Raw genomic sequence first — 13,257 nt, 5'->3', positions numbered from 1 at the left:
AAAATTGTAAACCACAAGGACCAGACTACCAATGCAAAAAAAAAGTTTAAGGACTATATCCGCAAATTAGGGTAAACCACGGTGACTATCCACGTAATTATGTCTAGAATCTAATCTAATGGATGTGAAGCATTGTACAATCAAGAGCTCCAAGAGACAGATCGCAACAATGTACGTCGAATTGAACACTTAAGAACGATGTGTATAAATGTCCAAGTGTATTTGTTCTTGCCTCTTGTAGTAGTATAATATAATTATAGATTATAGAATAGATGTTGATATATAAGTTAACTGATATGATGTTAAATTAACGAAAAAGTGATGGAAGATAACGGAATACGCATCTAGCAACAAAGATGTCACTTGAACAACACTACGAAGAAACTATTATCGTCAATAACACAGTTGAAGTGTGCATACACAAGTGAAAAGCGGTAGTCATATTAAGATATTTTAATTGCATATACCTAAAAAAAATCTGCCAATGTAATTCATTTTATAGTTGACAGACAAAATATCCAAACAAATTGAAACAATTGATATGCAAATTGAATAGCTATTTCAATTCAACTACTAAAAAACTGAAGAAAAATATATCCTGGAAAAAAAAAAAAAACTGCCTTGGTGAAAAAACAATATGTAAAGAAGAAATGGGCAGCATTTTCTTTTCACAGAAAAAGAGTACTCAAAAGTACCCAAATTTTATTCCCTATTATTTTTCTTTGTCCTTCTGATTAGAAACATTTCCTGTGCACAATGGAAGGGCCCGACTCATCGTATTCCGCCTTTGCAATCCACATCTGCCACAACAAAATCGTAAACCATTTTAATTATAACGGTGTTGAAAATAAGGAAAGAATACAACTAGAGGTGGCGATATTGACCCGTTTAACATGAATGGGTCAATTCGGGTTATGTTTTATCTTTAACATGTCAAAGAGGTAACAGAAAAGGTTAAGTAAACTAAAACCATTAATATGTCAAATGGATCTAAAGCCGGCCCATAGTCTATCTTTAGAACCTAAAACCTTTTAAATCATTTTACTCAGTTGTTAGGATTATTGTAAAAATTCAATTTCTGAAATAATTGTTAAACAAGTAAAGAATCTTTAGGCGAGAAACGTTCTATGTTAACCCAGACAAAAGATTTATCAACTTTCATCGTTGCTCAAGCTGTCACACCCATCCAATTTTCAAAAGAAAACTGGGTAAAGATCAAAAAAAAAAAAAAAAGATTGAAAGGAAAAGGGTCAAATGGATCAAAAGCCACCCAAAGTGTACTCTAAGTGAAATATGCTATAAACTAATAATCATTTTTGGTCAACACAACCAATATGTTACCCCATTGACCCGTTATACAAATAGGTGGCAATTTTGACCCATTTATAAATATGTGAAGAAAGAATTACCTGCTGGAAGGTGCTAAGAGATGCGAGGATAGACCCTCCGATCCAGACACTGTACTTCCTTTCTGGTGGAGCTACGACTTTAATCTTCATACTACTCGGGGCTAATGCAGTTATCTCCTTGCTCATTCGGTCAGCAATACCGGGGAACATGGTGGTCCCACCACTAAGAACAATGTTACCATACAAATCCTTCCTAATATCCACGTCACATTTCATTATAGAGTTGTATGTAGTTTCATGAATCCCAGCAGCTTCCATACCAATCATCGACGGCTGGAAAAGGACTTCTGGGCACCTGAAACGCTCAGCACCGATAGTAATTACCTGCCCGTCGGGCAACTCGAAGCTTTTTTCGACTGCAGAGCTAGTCTTGGATGTTTCAAGCTCCTGTTCGAAATCGAGTGCGATGTATGCCAGTTTTTCTTTCATGTCTCTTACGATTTCTCGTTCAGCGGTAGTGGTGAAGGAGTAACCACGTTCGGTTAGGATTTTCATCAGTGCATCGGTAAGGTCACGACCAGCAAGGTCCAGACGTAATATGGCATGTGGAAGTGCGTACCCTTCGTAGATTGGAACTGTGTGGCTTACACCATCTCCAGAATCAAGAACAATACCTGCACAAACCGTCTTACATAATGCAGACCAAGTACAATAGGTGGATTTGAGTTCTGTTAATAGTTATATTTCTGTGTGTGCTAACATGTTAAAACATTATCAAAGATAGTTTTTTTAATACTATGTTAACTATAATAATACCTGTTCACAGATATTCTGTTTCGTACCAATACATGCTCAGATAAGATGTGGGTTATGGGTGGCAATTTCAACCCAGTGAGTTAAATTGGGTTATATTTAATCTTACATAGATAGGTCAAAGGGGTCACTAACAAAAAAGTGATTAAATGGGTCAAAAAGGTTGCTGTCCAAAATCCATTTCTAATTTAATGCATTCTACCTCATATTCAGAGATCTAAATTTTTATCATGTATTGTAATAAATGAAAAATTTTTGTAATCTTAATTAATAAATTTGTTTTTATATAGAAATCTAAAAACTAGACGACGGGATTTTGCAGGTTAGCCAACCCGTTTGACCCTTTACTCAAGCTATCCAATCCGCTTATTTCACCACCTCTGCGATTCAGAAATAAAGGTACAACATCGATTATGAGCTTACCAGTAGTACGACCACTTGCATAGAGTGAGAGAACAGCCTGTATTGCAACATACATAGCAGGAGCATTAAAAGTTTCGAACATAATCTGGGTCATTTTTTCACGGTTAGCTTTTGGGTTCAAAGGTGCCTCTGTAAGAAGAACCGGATGCTCCTCAGGGGCCACACGAAGTTCATTGTAGAAGGTGTGATGCCAGATCTTTTCCATGTCATCCCAGTTATTTACAATACCGTGCTCAATTGGGTATTTTAGAGTTAAAATACCACGTTTCGACTGAGCCTCATCACCAACATATGCATCTTTTTGACCCATTCCAACCATCACTCCAGTGTGTCGAGGGCGGCCCACAATGCTTGGGAAAACAGCTCTCGGTGCATCATCACCAGCAAATCCAGCCTTAATAAGAGTAAGCCCACACTTAGAAAATTCAACTTCAACCGAACAACTATTAACTGCTATAAATCTACTTATACAGCAAAAGGATAAATGCAATAACTTCCATTGATTATGTCATGAATAAAAGCAAATTTATATAATCTTGTAGCATTTTGCCAGTGAAATTGCTTGATTGTCACTAATGAGGTAATGCACATATTTAACCTATACCATATTCTAGAACATTTTGCATGATTTGATGGATTAAACATAGAATCCAATTGGAGGGGTGATTATATATTCACATACATAGAAGCCATTAACCAAACATGAGGTACAAAAGAAAGCAGCTTAATTAGCTACAAAACTACAATAAAACGTATAAATTGATACCTTAACCATCCCAGTTCCATTGTCGCAAACAAGTGGCTGAATGTCCTCTTCTGCCATCTTAACTCAACGCCTGTACGAAAACAGAAAGTTCAATGTATCATCAATATGCATATATATCTAGTTTCAGAACAATCTTATATGTCGAAAACAGAGACGATCAAACACCAACACATCAAGATCATAACTAAAAAAAGAACGATCAAGAATCATAAAATCAAACACGTCAGCTGCACGAAGATAACATAGCAACTCAGCATTGTTTTGTACTTGAGTGTTTTTTTTTTTTTTTTTTTTTTTTTTTTTTTTTTTTCTGTCAAACTTTGTCCATCTCTTATCAAAATAATTAGATAAAAATAAATAAAATTTTAAAAAAAAAATGTAAATAATGATCACAAATGATAATAGGGCATGCTGTCACAATTTTTTTCTAAGAAGTAATTGTACAAAACAATTAAACTAACACGGTTGCCAAACAAGGTGTAAACAATTCTTTTAAGTCAGGATAAATTCATATCATGCATATATATACACATACGCCTGTATATGTATATATTATACGCACAATCAATCATAAATATGTGCAAGCATAAGTAACAAACAGTTTAGATCTCCGTCATGAAATGAAACGGATCTCAATTCAACTATGCAATGTGATACGATCGTAACGTCAAATTGCATAAAAATTGAAGATTAAACAGATCAAATTGTTAAATGACGTCGAATCTTTTCAGAGAAATGCAAAATAAACGCCATGCATACAATTAATTAAAATATATTGATACTCCGTAATAGAAACTGAAATTGAGAGCAAAATAGATGAAGATTAACCTGATGAAGAATTGCAAAATTTGATTAATTGATTGATCGATGGTGACAAAGAAAGAAAGAAAGAATTGAATGTAATTGAAATTGGCGTTTGGTGATATTGTTGTTGTGCGTGGTAAATGGGGGAACAAACTGAGTCCAGTATTATGTAACTTGAAATTCGGGTGATCGCTACACCATCCGTTCCCTTTTTCTTCTAATTCTATTATTTATTTATACTTATATTTATATTTATATTTATTATTTATTAAGAAGCATTTATTTATTATTAATATTAAACTATTTATTAACTTATCTATATTTTTTTCAATAAAACTAAAACTTTATAACAAATTTTGTTTCGGAAAGAGAAAATGAATCGAACATGAACGGGACTGGAAGATAGAAAACTAACCGGCCGTTGACCTCCAAATGATATAGGAAAGGTGTCATGGGTGGATATATCATCTCAGGGATAAAATTATGTTTTTAATATATAGCTAACGGGGGTCGAACTTCTGACCTCCTCTAAAGAAGGCAGGTCATCAACCGCCGGACCACATCACAACTTCATTGTTATTATTATTAATTATTTTTATCAATTATCATTTGTTGTTTCTTCATTTATCTTTTGTTTCTTATTCATATTTACCGTATTATTATACTATATATCTAATTGAGATAGTCCAAATGAATAGTACTATTTGGACTATCTCAATCTCACAATAAGAACTCCAAACTTTATCCAACGTACGAATCGGCTCCCTCTCCAATTTTACTGAAAAACCCCACACCCTCGAGAAAATACAAAACACCCCCGACCTGACCCGACCCGACTCGCCTCCCCGTTATTATAACTATAATAATATTATATAATATATTTCGTCCTTTTACCTTTTTTTATTTTTTTTTTGTTTTCACCTTTTTTTCCTTTTTCCAAAAAAAAAACCCCAAACTTTGTTCAAAAATTAAAACCGGTCCCCCAAACACGGAGGGTAAAATATCAAATAACCATTTTCATAAAAAATCTTAACTAAACTCCACCCAAATATTCAACGGGTCATATCTTCTCGCTCGCAACGAGTTAAATTTTTCCGACAACATCGTTAAACTCGAAATAATTATAGGAACACAATGTCACTAACTATACGCAAAATGGACTCTTTTTAAAAAATGCTAATATTTGAGGTACTTTTCATACACGTTGATTTTGCGTTAAATTTTTAAAAGTCGACAATTCCATAGCGAAACGCGGAGATGCACATATATTGTTAATTTAAAATAACATTTAAATCTTTCACGGATTATACCTTTTAGTTCGACTCGAGTTGCGCTTCAACGACATCATTGTTAGCCACAAAATAATTTTACAAACTAAACGCACTAAAATACATTGAAAACCGAACCCCCGGCGCGAAGCGAGGGTTCGTAAACTAGTTATATTCATTTGAAAAAAGTTATGAACATTATATATTGAGCCACCAATTTTGACTTTCAAAACCCCTCATCATTTGAATTTTTTTTTAAAATAGTAATATTTTTTAATATGTTTACAAAACTAGAAATTTAGAAAAGATCTTTACAAAACTAGTAAAATCGGAGTTTCAAACTCCGGTTTAGGCCAAACCGGTGTTCCAAAGTTCGGTTTCTATTTACTTTGTCCACATGGCAAACCGGACTTTGAAACACCGGTTTGCCACGTGGCAATTTTTTTTTTTTTTTTTTTAAGATTCTAGGTTGAGCTCGTTTATTTGTTTAGAAAAAAAAAATGCCACTTGACAAACCGGTGTTTCAAAGTCCGGTTTGCCATGTCACTCTGCCATGTGGACAAAGTAGATAGAAACCGGACTTTGGAATACCGATTTGGCCAAACCGGAGTTTAAAACTCCGGTTTTACTAGTTTTGTAAAGTTTTTTTCAAAATTTCTAGTTTTGTAAACATATTAAAAAATATTACTATTTCAAAAAAAAATTCTCATCATTTCAAGTAATACATATTATCTACATATCTAATAGACAAAACCATGTAACACTATTTACCAATAGTAATCAATAATCAGGGGTATTTTCGTTATTTCACCTTACTTTCTTTTTTTTGGTCTCCAACGATAAAAGAAGCAACTCTTATAAAAGAACCAACCCTTCAATGTTACCAAAAAATGTCGAAAAAAAAATTCCTTTTTACCAAAAAATCAACTAACTTTTTTTTTTTTTTCCTTTTCTTCCTCAACGATAAAGGAGGCAACTTTCATAAAATGAACAACCCTTCAATGCTACCAAAAGATGTCAAAAAACATTCTTTTTTATAAAATAGAACAACTAACTTTTTAAAAATAAAAACCAACTCTAAAAGAAGCAACTTTCACAAAAGGAACAACCCTTCAATATTAGATGTCGAAAAAAAATTCATTTTTACAAAATAGATCAAGACCTTTTTTTTAAACTTGCATTCAAAACGGAACTCCCGGCGCGAAGCGAGTGCTCCACAACTAGTTAATATTAATAGTTGTAGAACTTAACACAAAAGCATCGGTAGCTTGGTCGTTAAGCACGTTGCTAAGCTCCCGGGTGCTCACAGGGTCGAGCCTCGACAGTGATTTTTTTTTAACGTCGCTGCAATGCGCGGTAACCCAAGAACTTGTTTATTTTATTTATTATTATTATTATCACTTGGTACTTATTATTATTAATTATTGTGAAAATGTAAATTATGTATTGTTGCTAACCATATTGATAAGAGAGTTAAGTAAAAATATTCAGGGGTGATATATTTTTTTTAACGGCGATATCGAAATCGAATGCTCTCATTTTTCACTCACACGTACGCTAGGAGGAAATTCAATTCGCGACGATGTTGGCAGTACCATCAAAGGTTGGAAAAAACCCCACAGAGACCTTCTCAAATCGTATTGATAGAATATACTCCCCCCATCTTGATAGTCCAGTATTTTTTTTTTTGGATTGTCCAAAATTAATAGTCAATTTTCATAAAAACATCAGAACAATAAGTAGATTTCCTTTATACCCTTAACTTTTGCATATAAAACACGAAGATAGATAAAAAGTAAATGGTAAAATTGTAAAGTAAAAAGAAACAATGCATGTGACAGTCACTTTTTCTTAAACTGTGTGTTTTTTGCCTGTGGATTATTAATATAGGTCGGAGGGAACATATGAAATGTCCCGTTCTTATTGATTAAAAACGTTCCATATTAATTGATTTCGTTGCGAGGTTTTGACCTCTATATGAGACGTTTTTCAAAGACTGCATTCATTTTAAAACAAACCATAACCTTTATTTCATCAATAAAGGTTTAAAAAGCTTTACGTAGATTATCAAATAATGATAATCAAAAATATCCTGTTTACACACGACCATTACATAATGGTTTACAATACAAATATGTTACAACAAAATAAGTTTCTTGAATGCAGTTTTTACACAATATCATACAAGCATGGACTCCAAATCTCGTCCTTATTTAAGTATGCGACAGCGGAAGCTCTTAATAATCACCTGAGAATAAACATGCTTAAAACGTCAACAAAAATGTTGGTGAGTTATAGGTTTAACCTATATATATCAAATCATAATAATAGACCACAAGATTTCATATTTCAATACACATCCCATACATAGAGATAAAAATCATTCATATGGTGAACACCTGGTAACCGACATTAACAATATGTATATAAGAATATCCCCATCATTCCGGGATCCTCCTTCGGACATGATATAAATTTCGAAGTACTAAAACATCCGGTACTTTGGATGGGGCTTGTTGGGCCCAATAGATCTATCTTTAGGATTCGCGTCAATTAGGGTGTCTGTTCCCTAATTATTAGATTACCAGACTTAATAAAAAGGGGCATATTCGATTTCGATAATTCAACCATAGAATGTAGTTTCACGTACTTGTGTCTATTTTGTAAATCATTTATAAAACCTGCATGTATTCTCATCCCAAAAATATTAGATTTTAAAAGTGGGACTATAACTCACTTTCACAGATTTTTACTTCGTCGGGAAGTAAGACTTGGCCACTGGTTGATTCACGAACCTATAACAATATATACATATATATCAAAGTATGTTCAAAATATATTTACAACACTTTTAATATATTTTGATGTTTTAAGTTTATTAAGTCAGCTGTCCTCGTTAGTAACCTACAACTAGTTGTCCACAATTAGATGTACAGAAATAAATCGATAAATATTATCTTGAATCAATCCACGACCCAGTGTATACGTATCTCAGTATTGATCACAACTCAAACTATATATATTTTGGAATCAACCTCAACCCTGTATAGCTAACTCCAACATTCACATATAGAGTGTCTATGGTTGTTCCGAAATATATATAGATGTGTCGACATGATAGGTCGAAACATTGTATACGTGTCTATGGTATCTCAAGATTACATAATATACAATACAAGTTGATTAAGTTATGGTTGGAATAGATTTGTTACCAATTTTCACGTAGCTAAAATGAGAAAAATTATCCAATCTTGTTTTACCCATAACTTCTTCATTTTAAATCCGTTTTGAGTGAATCAAATTGCTATGGTTTCATATTAAACTCTATTTTATGAATCTAAACAGAAAAAGTATAGATTTATAGTCGAAAAAATAAGTTACAAGTCGTTTTTGTAAAGGTAGTCATTTCAGTCGAAAGAACGACGTCTAGATGACCATTTTAGAAAACATACTTCCACTTTGAGTTTAACCATAATTTTTGGATATAGTTTCATGTTCATAATAAAAATCATTTTCTCAGAATAACAACTTTTAAATCAAAGTTTATCATAGTTTTTAATTAACTAACCCAAAACAGCCCGCGGTGTTACTACGACGGCGTAAATCCGGTTTTACGGTGTTTTTCGTGTTTCCAGGTTTTAAATCATTAAGTTAGCATATCATATAGATATAGAACATGTGCTTAGTTGATTTTAAAAGTCAAGTTAGAAGGATTAACTTTTGTTTGCGAACAAGTTTAGAATTAACTAAACTATGTTCTAGTGATTACAAGTTTAAACCTTCGAATAAGATAGCTTTATATGTATGAATCGAATGATGTTATGAACATCATTACTACCTTAAGTTCCTTGGATAAACCTACTGGAAAATAGAAAAATTGATTTAGCTTCAACGGATCCTTGGATGGCTCGAAGTTCTTGAAGCAGAATCATGACACGAAAACAAGTTCAAGTAAGATCATCACTTGAAATAAGATTGTTATAGTTATAGAAATTGAACCAAAGTTTGAATATGATTATTACCTTGTATTAGAATGATAACCTACTTTAAAAAACAAAGATTTCTTGAGGTTGGATGATCACCTTACAAGATTGGAAGTGAGCTAGCAAACTTGAAAGTATTCTTGATTTTATGAAACTAGAACTTTTGGAATTTATGAAGAACACTTAGAACTTGAAGATAGAACTTGAGAGAGATCAATTAGATGAAGAAAATTGAAGAATGAAAGTGTTTGTAGGTGTTTTTGGTCGTTGGTGTATGGATTAGATATAAAGGATATGTAATTTTGTTTTCATGTAAATAAGTCATGAATGATTACTCATATTTTTGTAATTTTATGAGATATTTCATGCTAGTTGCCAAATGATGGTTCTCACATGTGTTAGGTGACTCACATGGGCTGCTAAGAGCTGATCATTGGAGTGTATATACCAATAGTAGATACATCTAAAAGCTGTGTATTGTACGAGTACGAATACTGGTGCATACGAGTAGAATTGTTGATGAAACTGAACGAGGATGTAATTGTAAGCATTTTTGTTAAGTAGAAGTATTTTGATAAGTGTATTGAAGTCTTTTAAAAGTGTATAAATACATATTAAAACACTACATGTATATACATTTTAACTGAGTCGTTAAGTCATCGTTAGTCGTTACATGTAAGTGTTGTTTTGAAACCTTTAAGTTAACGATCTCAATTAATGTTGTTAATCCATTGTTTATTATATCTAATGAGATGTTAAATTATTATATTATCATGATATTATGATATATTAATATATCTTAATATGATATATATACATTTAAATGTCGTTACAACGATAATCGTTACATATATGTCTCGTTTCGAAATCCTTAAGTTAGTAGTCTTGTTTATATGTATATAACTCATTGTTAATATACTTATGGAGATACTTACTTATCATAATCTCATGTTAACCATATGTATATCCATATATATATATATCGTCATGTCGTTTTTACAAGTTTTAACGTTCGTGAATCGCCGGTCAACTTGGGTGGTCAATTGTCTATATGAAACATATTTCAATTAATCAAGTCTTAACAAGTTTGATTGCTTAACATGTTGGAAACATTTAATCATGTAAATATCAATCTCAATTAATATATATAAACATGGAAAAGTTCGGGTCACTACAGTACCTACCCGTTAAATAAATTTCGTCCCGAAATTTTAAGCTGTTGAAGGTGTTGACGAATCTTCTGGAAATAGATGCGGGTATTTCTTCTTCATCTGATCTTCACGCTCCCAGGTGAACTCGGGTCCTCTACGAGCATTCCATCGAACCTTAACAATTGGTATCTTGTTTTGCTTAAGTCTTTTAACCTCACGATCCATTATTTCGACGGGTTCTTCGATGAATTGAAGTTTTTCGTTGATTTGGATTTCATCTAACGGAATAGTGAGATCTTCTTTAGCAAAACATTTCTTCAAATTCGAGACGTGGAAAGTGTTATGTACAGCCGCGAGTTGTTGAGGTAACTCAAGTCGGTATGCTACTGGTCCGACACGATCAATAATCTTGAATGGTCCAATATACCTTGGATTTAATTTCCCTCGTTTACCAAATCGAACAACGCCTTTCCAAGGTGCAACTTTAAGCATGACCATCTCTCCAATTTCAAATTCTATATCTTTTCTTTTAATGTCAGCGTAGCTCTTTTGTCGACTTTGGGCGGTTTTCAACCGTTGTTGAATTTGGATGATCTTCTCGGTAGTTTCTTGTATAATCTCCGGACCCGTAATCTGTCTATCCCCCACTTCACTCCAACAAATCGGAGACCTGCACTTTCTACCATAAAGTGCTTCAAACGGCGCCATCTCAATGCTTGAATGGTAGCTGTTGTTGTAGGAAAATTCTGCTAACGGTAGATGTCGATCCCAACTGTTTCCGAAATCAATAACACATGCTCGTAGCATGTCTTCAAGCGTTTGTATCGTCCTTTCGCTCTGCCCATCAGTTTGTGGATGATAGGCAGTACTCATGTCTAGACGAGTTCCTAATGCTTGCTGTAATGTCTGCCAGAATCTTGAAATAAATCTGCCATCCCTATCAGAGATAATAGAGATTGGTATTCCATGTCTGGAGACGAGTTCCTTCAAATACAGTCGTGCTAACTTCTCCATCTTGTCATCTTCTCTTATTGGCAGGAAGTGTGCTGATTTGGTGAGACGATCAACTATTACCCAAATAGTATCAAAACCACTTGCAGTCCTTGGCAATTTAGTGATGAAATCCATGGTAATGTTTTCCCATTTCCATTCCGGGATTTCAGGTTGTTGTAGTAGACCTGATGGTTTCTGATGTTCAGCTTTGACCTTAGAACACGTCAAATATTCTCCTACATATTTAGCAATATCGGCTTTCATACCTGGCCACCAAAAATGTTTCTTAAGATCCTTGTACATCTTTCCCGTTCCAGGATGTATTGAGTATCTGGTTTTATGAGCTTCTCTAAGTACCATTTCTCTCATATCTCCAAATTTTGGTACCCAAATTCTTTCAGCCCTATACCGGGTTCCGTCTTCTCGAATATTAAGATGCTTCTCCGATCCTTTGGGTATTTCATCTTTTAAATTTCCCTCTTTTAAAACTCCTTGTTGCGCCTCCTTTATTTGAGTAGTAAGGTTAGTGTGAATCATTATATTCATAGATTTTACTCGAATGGGTTCTCTGTCCTTTCTGCTCAAGGCGTCGGCTACCACATTTGCCTTTCCCGGGTGGTAACGAATCTCAAAGTCGTAATCATTCAACAATTCAATCCACCTACGCTGCCTCATATTCAGTTGTTTCTGATTAAATATGTGTTGAAGACTTTTGTGGTCGGTATATATAATACTTTTGACCCCATATAAGTAGTGCCTCCAAGTCTTTAATGCAAAAACAACCGCGCCTAATTCCAAATCATGCGTCGTATAATTTTGCTCGTGAATCTTCAATTGTCTAGATGCATAAGCAATCACCTTCGTTCGTTGCATTAATACACAACCGAGACCTTGCTTTGATGCGTCACAATAAATCACAAAAGCATCATTCCCTTCAGGCAATGACAATATAGGTGCCGTAGTTAGCTTTTTCTTCAATAATTGAAACGCCTTCTCTTGTTCATCCTTCCATTCAAATTTCTTCCCTTTATGCGTTAATGCAGTCAAGGGTTTTGCTATTTTGGAGAAATCTTGGATGAATCTTCTGTAGTAATCAGCCAATCCTAAAAATTGACGTATATGCTTCGGAGTTTTTGGGGTTTCCCACTTTTCAACGGTTTCGATCTTTGCCGGGTCCACCTGGATACCTTCTTTGTTCACTATGTGACCGAGGAATTGAACTTCTTCCAACCAAAATGCACACTTTGAAAACTTAGCGTACAGTTTTTCTTTCCTCAATACTTCTAGCACTTTTCTCAAATGTTCTTCGTGCTCTTGATCATTCTTTGAGTAAATAAGTATGTCATCGATGAAAAAAATGACAAACTTGTCAAGATATGGCCCACACACTCGGTTCATAAGGTCTATGAACACAGCTGGTGCATTAGTTAAACCAAACGGCATGACCATAAACTCGTAATGACCGTAATGTGTTCTGAAAGCAGTCTTTGGAATATCATCTTCTTTCACCCGCATTTGATGATACCCGGAACGTAAGTCAATCTTTGAATAAACAGACGAGCCTTGTAGTTGATCAAATAAGTCGTTGATTCTCGGTAGTGGGTAGCGGTTCTTGATGGTAAGTTTGTTCAACTCTCGGTAGTCGATACACAACCTGAATGTACCATCTTTCTTCTTGACAAATAAAACAGGAGCTCCCCACGGTGA

The 13,257-nt window shown here is 34.0% G+C and overlaps 1 protein-coding gene across 1 annotated transcript; it reads right to left on the bottom strand.

Annotated features, from left to right (window-relative positions):
* Positions 1–564: 564 nt before the first annotated feature.
* LOC139872433 (actin-like) lies at positions 565–4,318 on the bottom strand. The gene is made up of 5 exons (XM_071860305.1): positions 4,180–4,318; positions 3,352–3,421; positions 2,586–2,979; positions 1,410–2,023; positions 565–800 (listed from the first exon to the last, which is right to left on the bottom strand). The coding sequence occupies exons 2-5, from the start codon at positions 3,406–3,408 to the stop codon at positions 735–737; spliced, it is 1,131 nt and encodes a 376-aa protein (XP_071716406.1). The 5' UTR covers positions 3,409–3,421; positions 4,180–4,318; the 3' UTR covers positions 565–734.
* Positions 4,319–13,257: the final 8,939 nt, after the last annotated feature.

Source organism: Rutidosis leptorrhynchoides, chromosome 10 (assembly GCF_046630445.1).
Source record: "Rutidosis leptorrhynchoides isolate AG116_Rl617_1_P2 chromosome 10, CSIRO_AGI_Rlap_v1, whole genome shotgun sequence".
NCBI lineage: Eukaryota > Viridiplantae > Streptophyta > Magnoliopsida > Asterales > Asteraceae > Rutidosis > Rutidosis leptorrhynchoides.
The sequence above is the reverse complement of the archived record's forward strand: the minus strand, read 5'-3'. Positions and strand labels throughout refer to the sequence as shown.

Bases quoted from the DNA above. Each gene is read 5' to 3' on its own strand.
- LOC139872433 (XM_071860305.1), bottom strand. From the start codon at position 3,408: ATGGCAGAAGAGGACATTCAGCCACTTGTTTGCGACAATGGAACTGGG. The intron at 2,980-3,351 runs GTATCAATTTAT...ACTCTTATTAAG, and splicing joins ATGGAACTGGGATGGTTAAG to GCTGGATTTGCTGGTGATGA. The intron at 801-1,409 runs GTAATTCTTTCT...TTGTTGTGGCAG, and splicing joins CTCTTAGCACCTTCCAGCAG to ATGTGGATTGCAAAGGCGGA.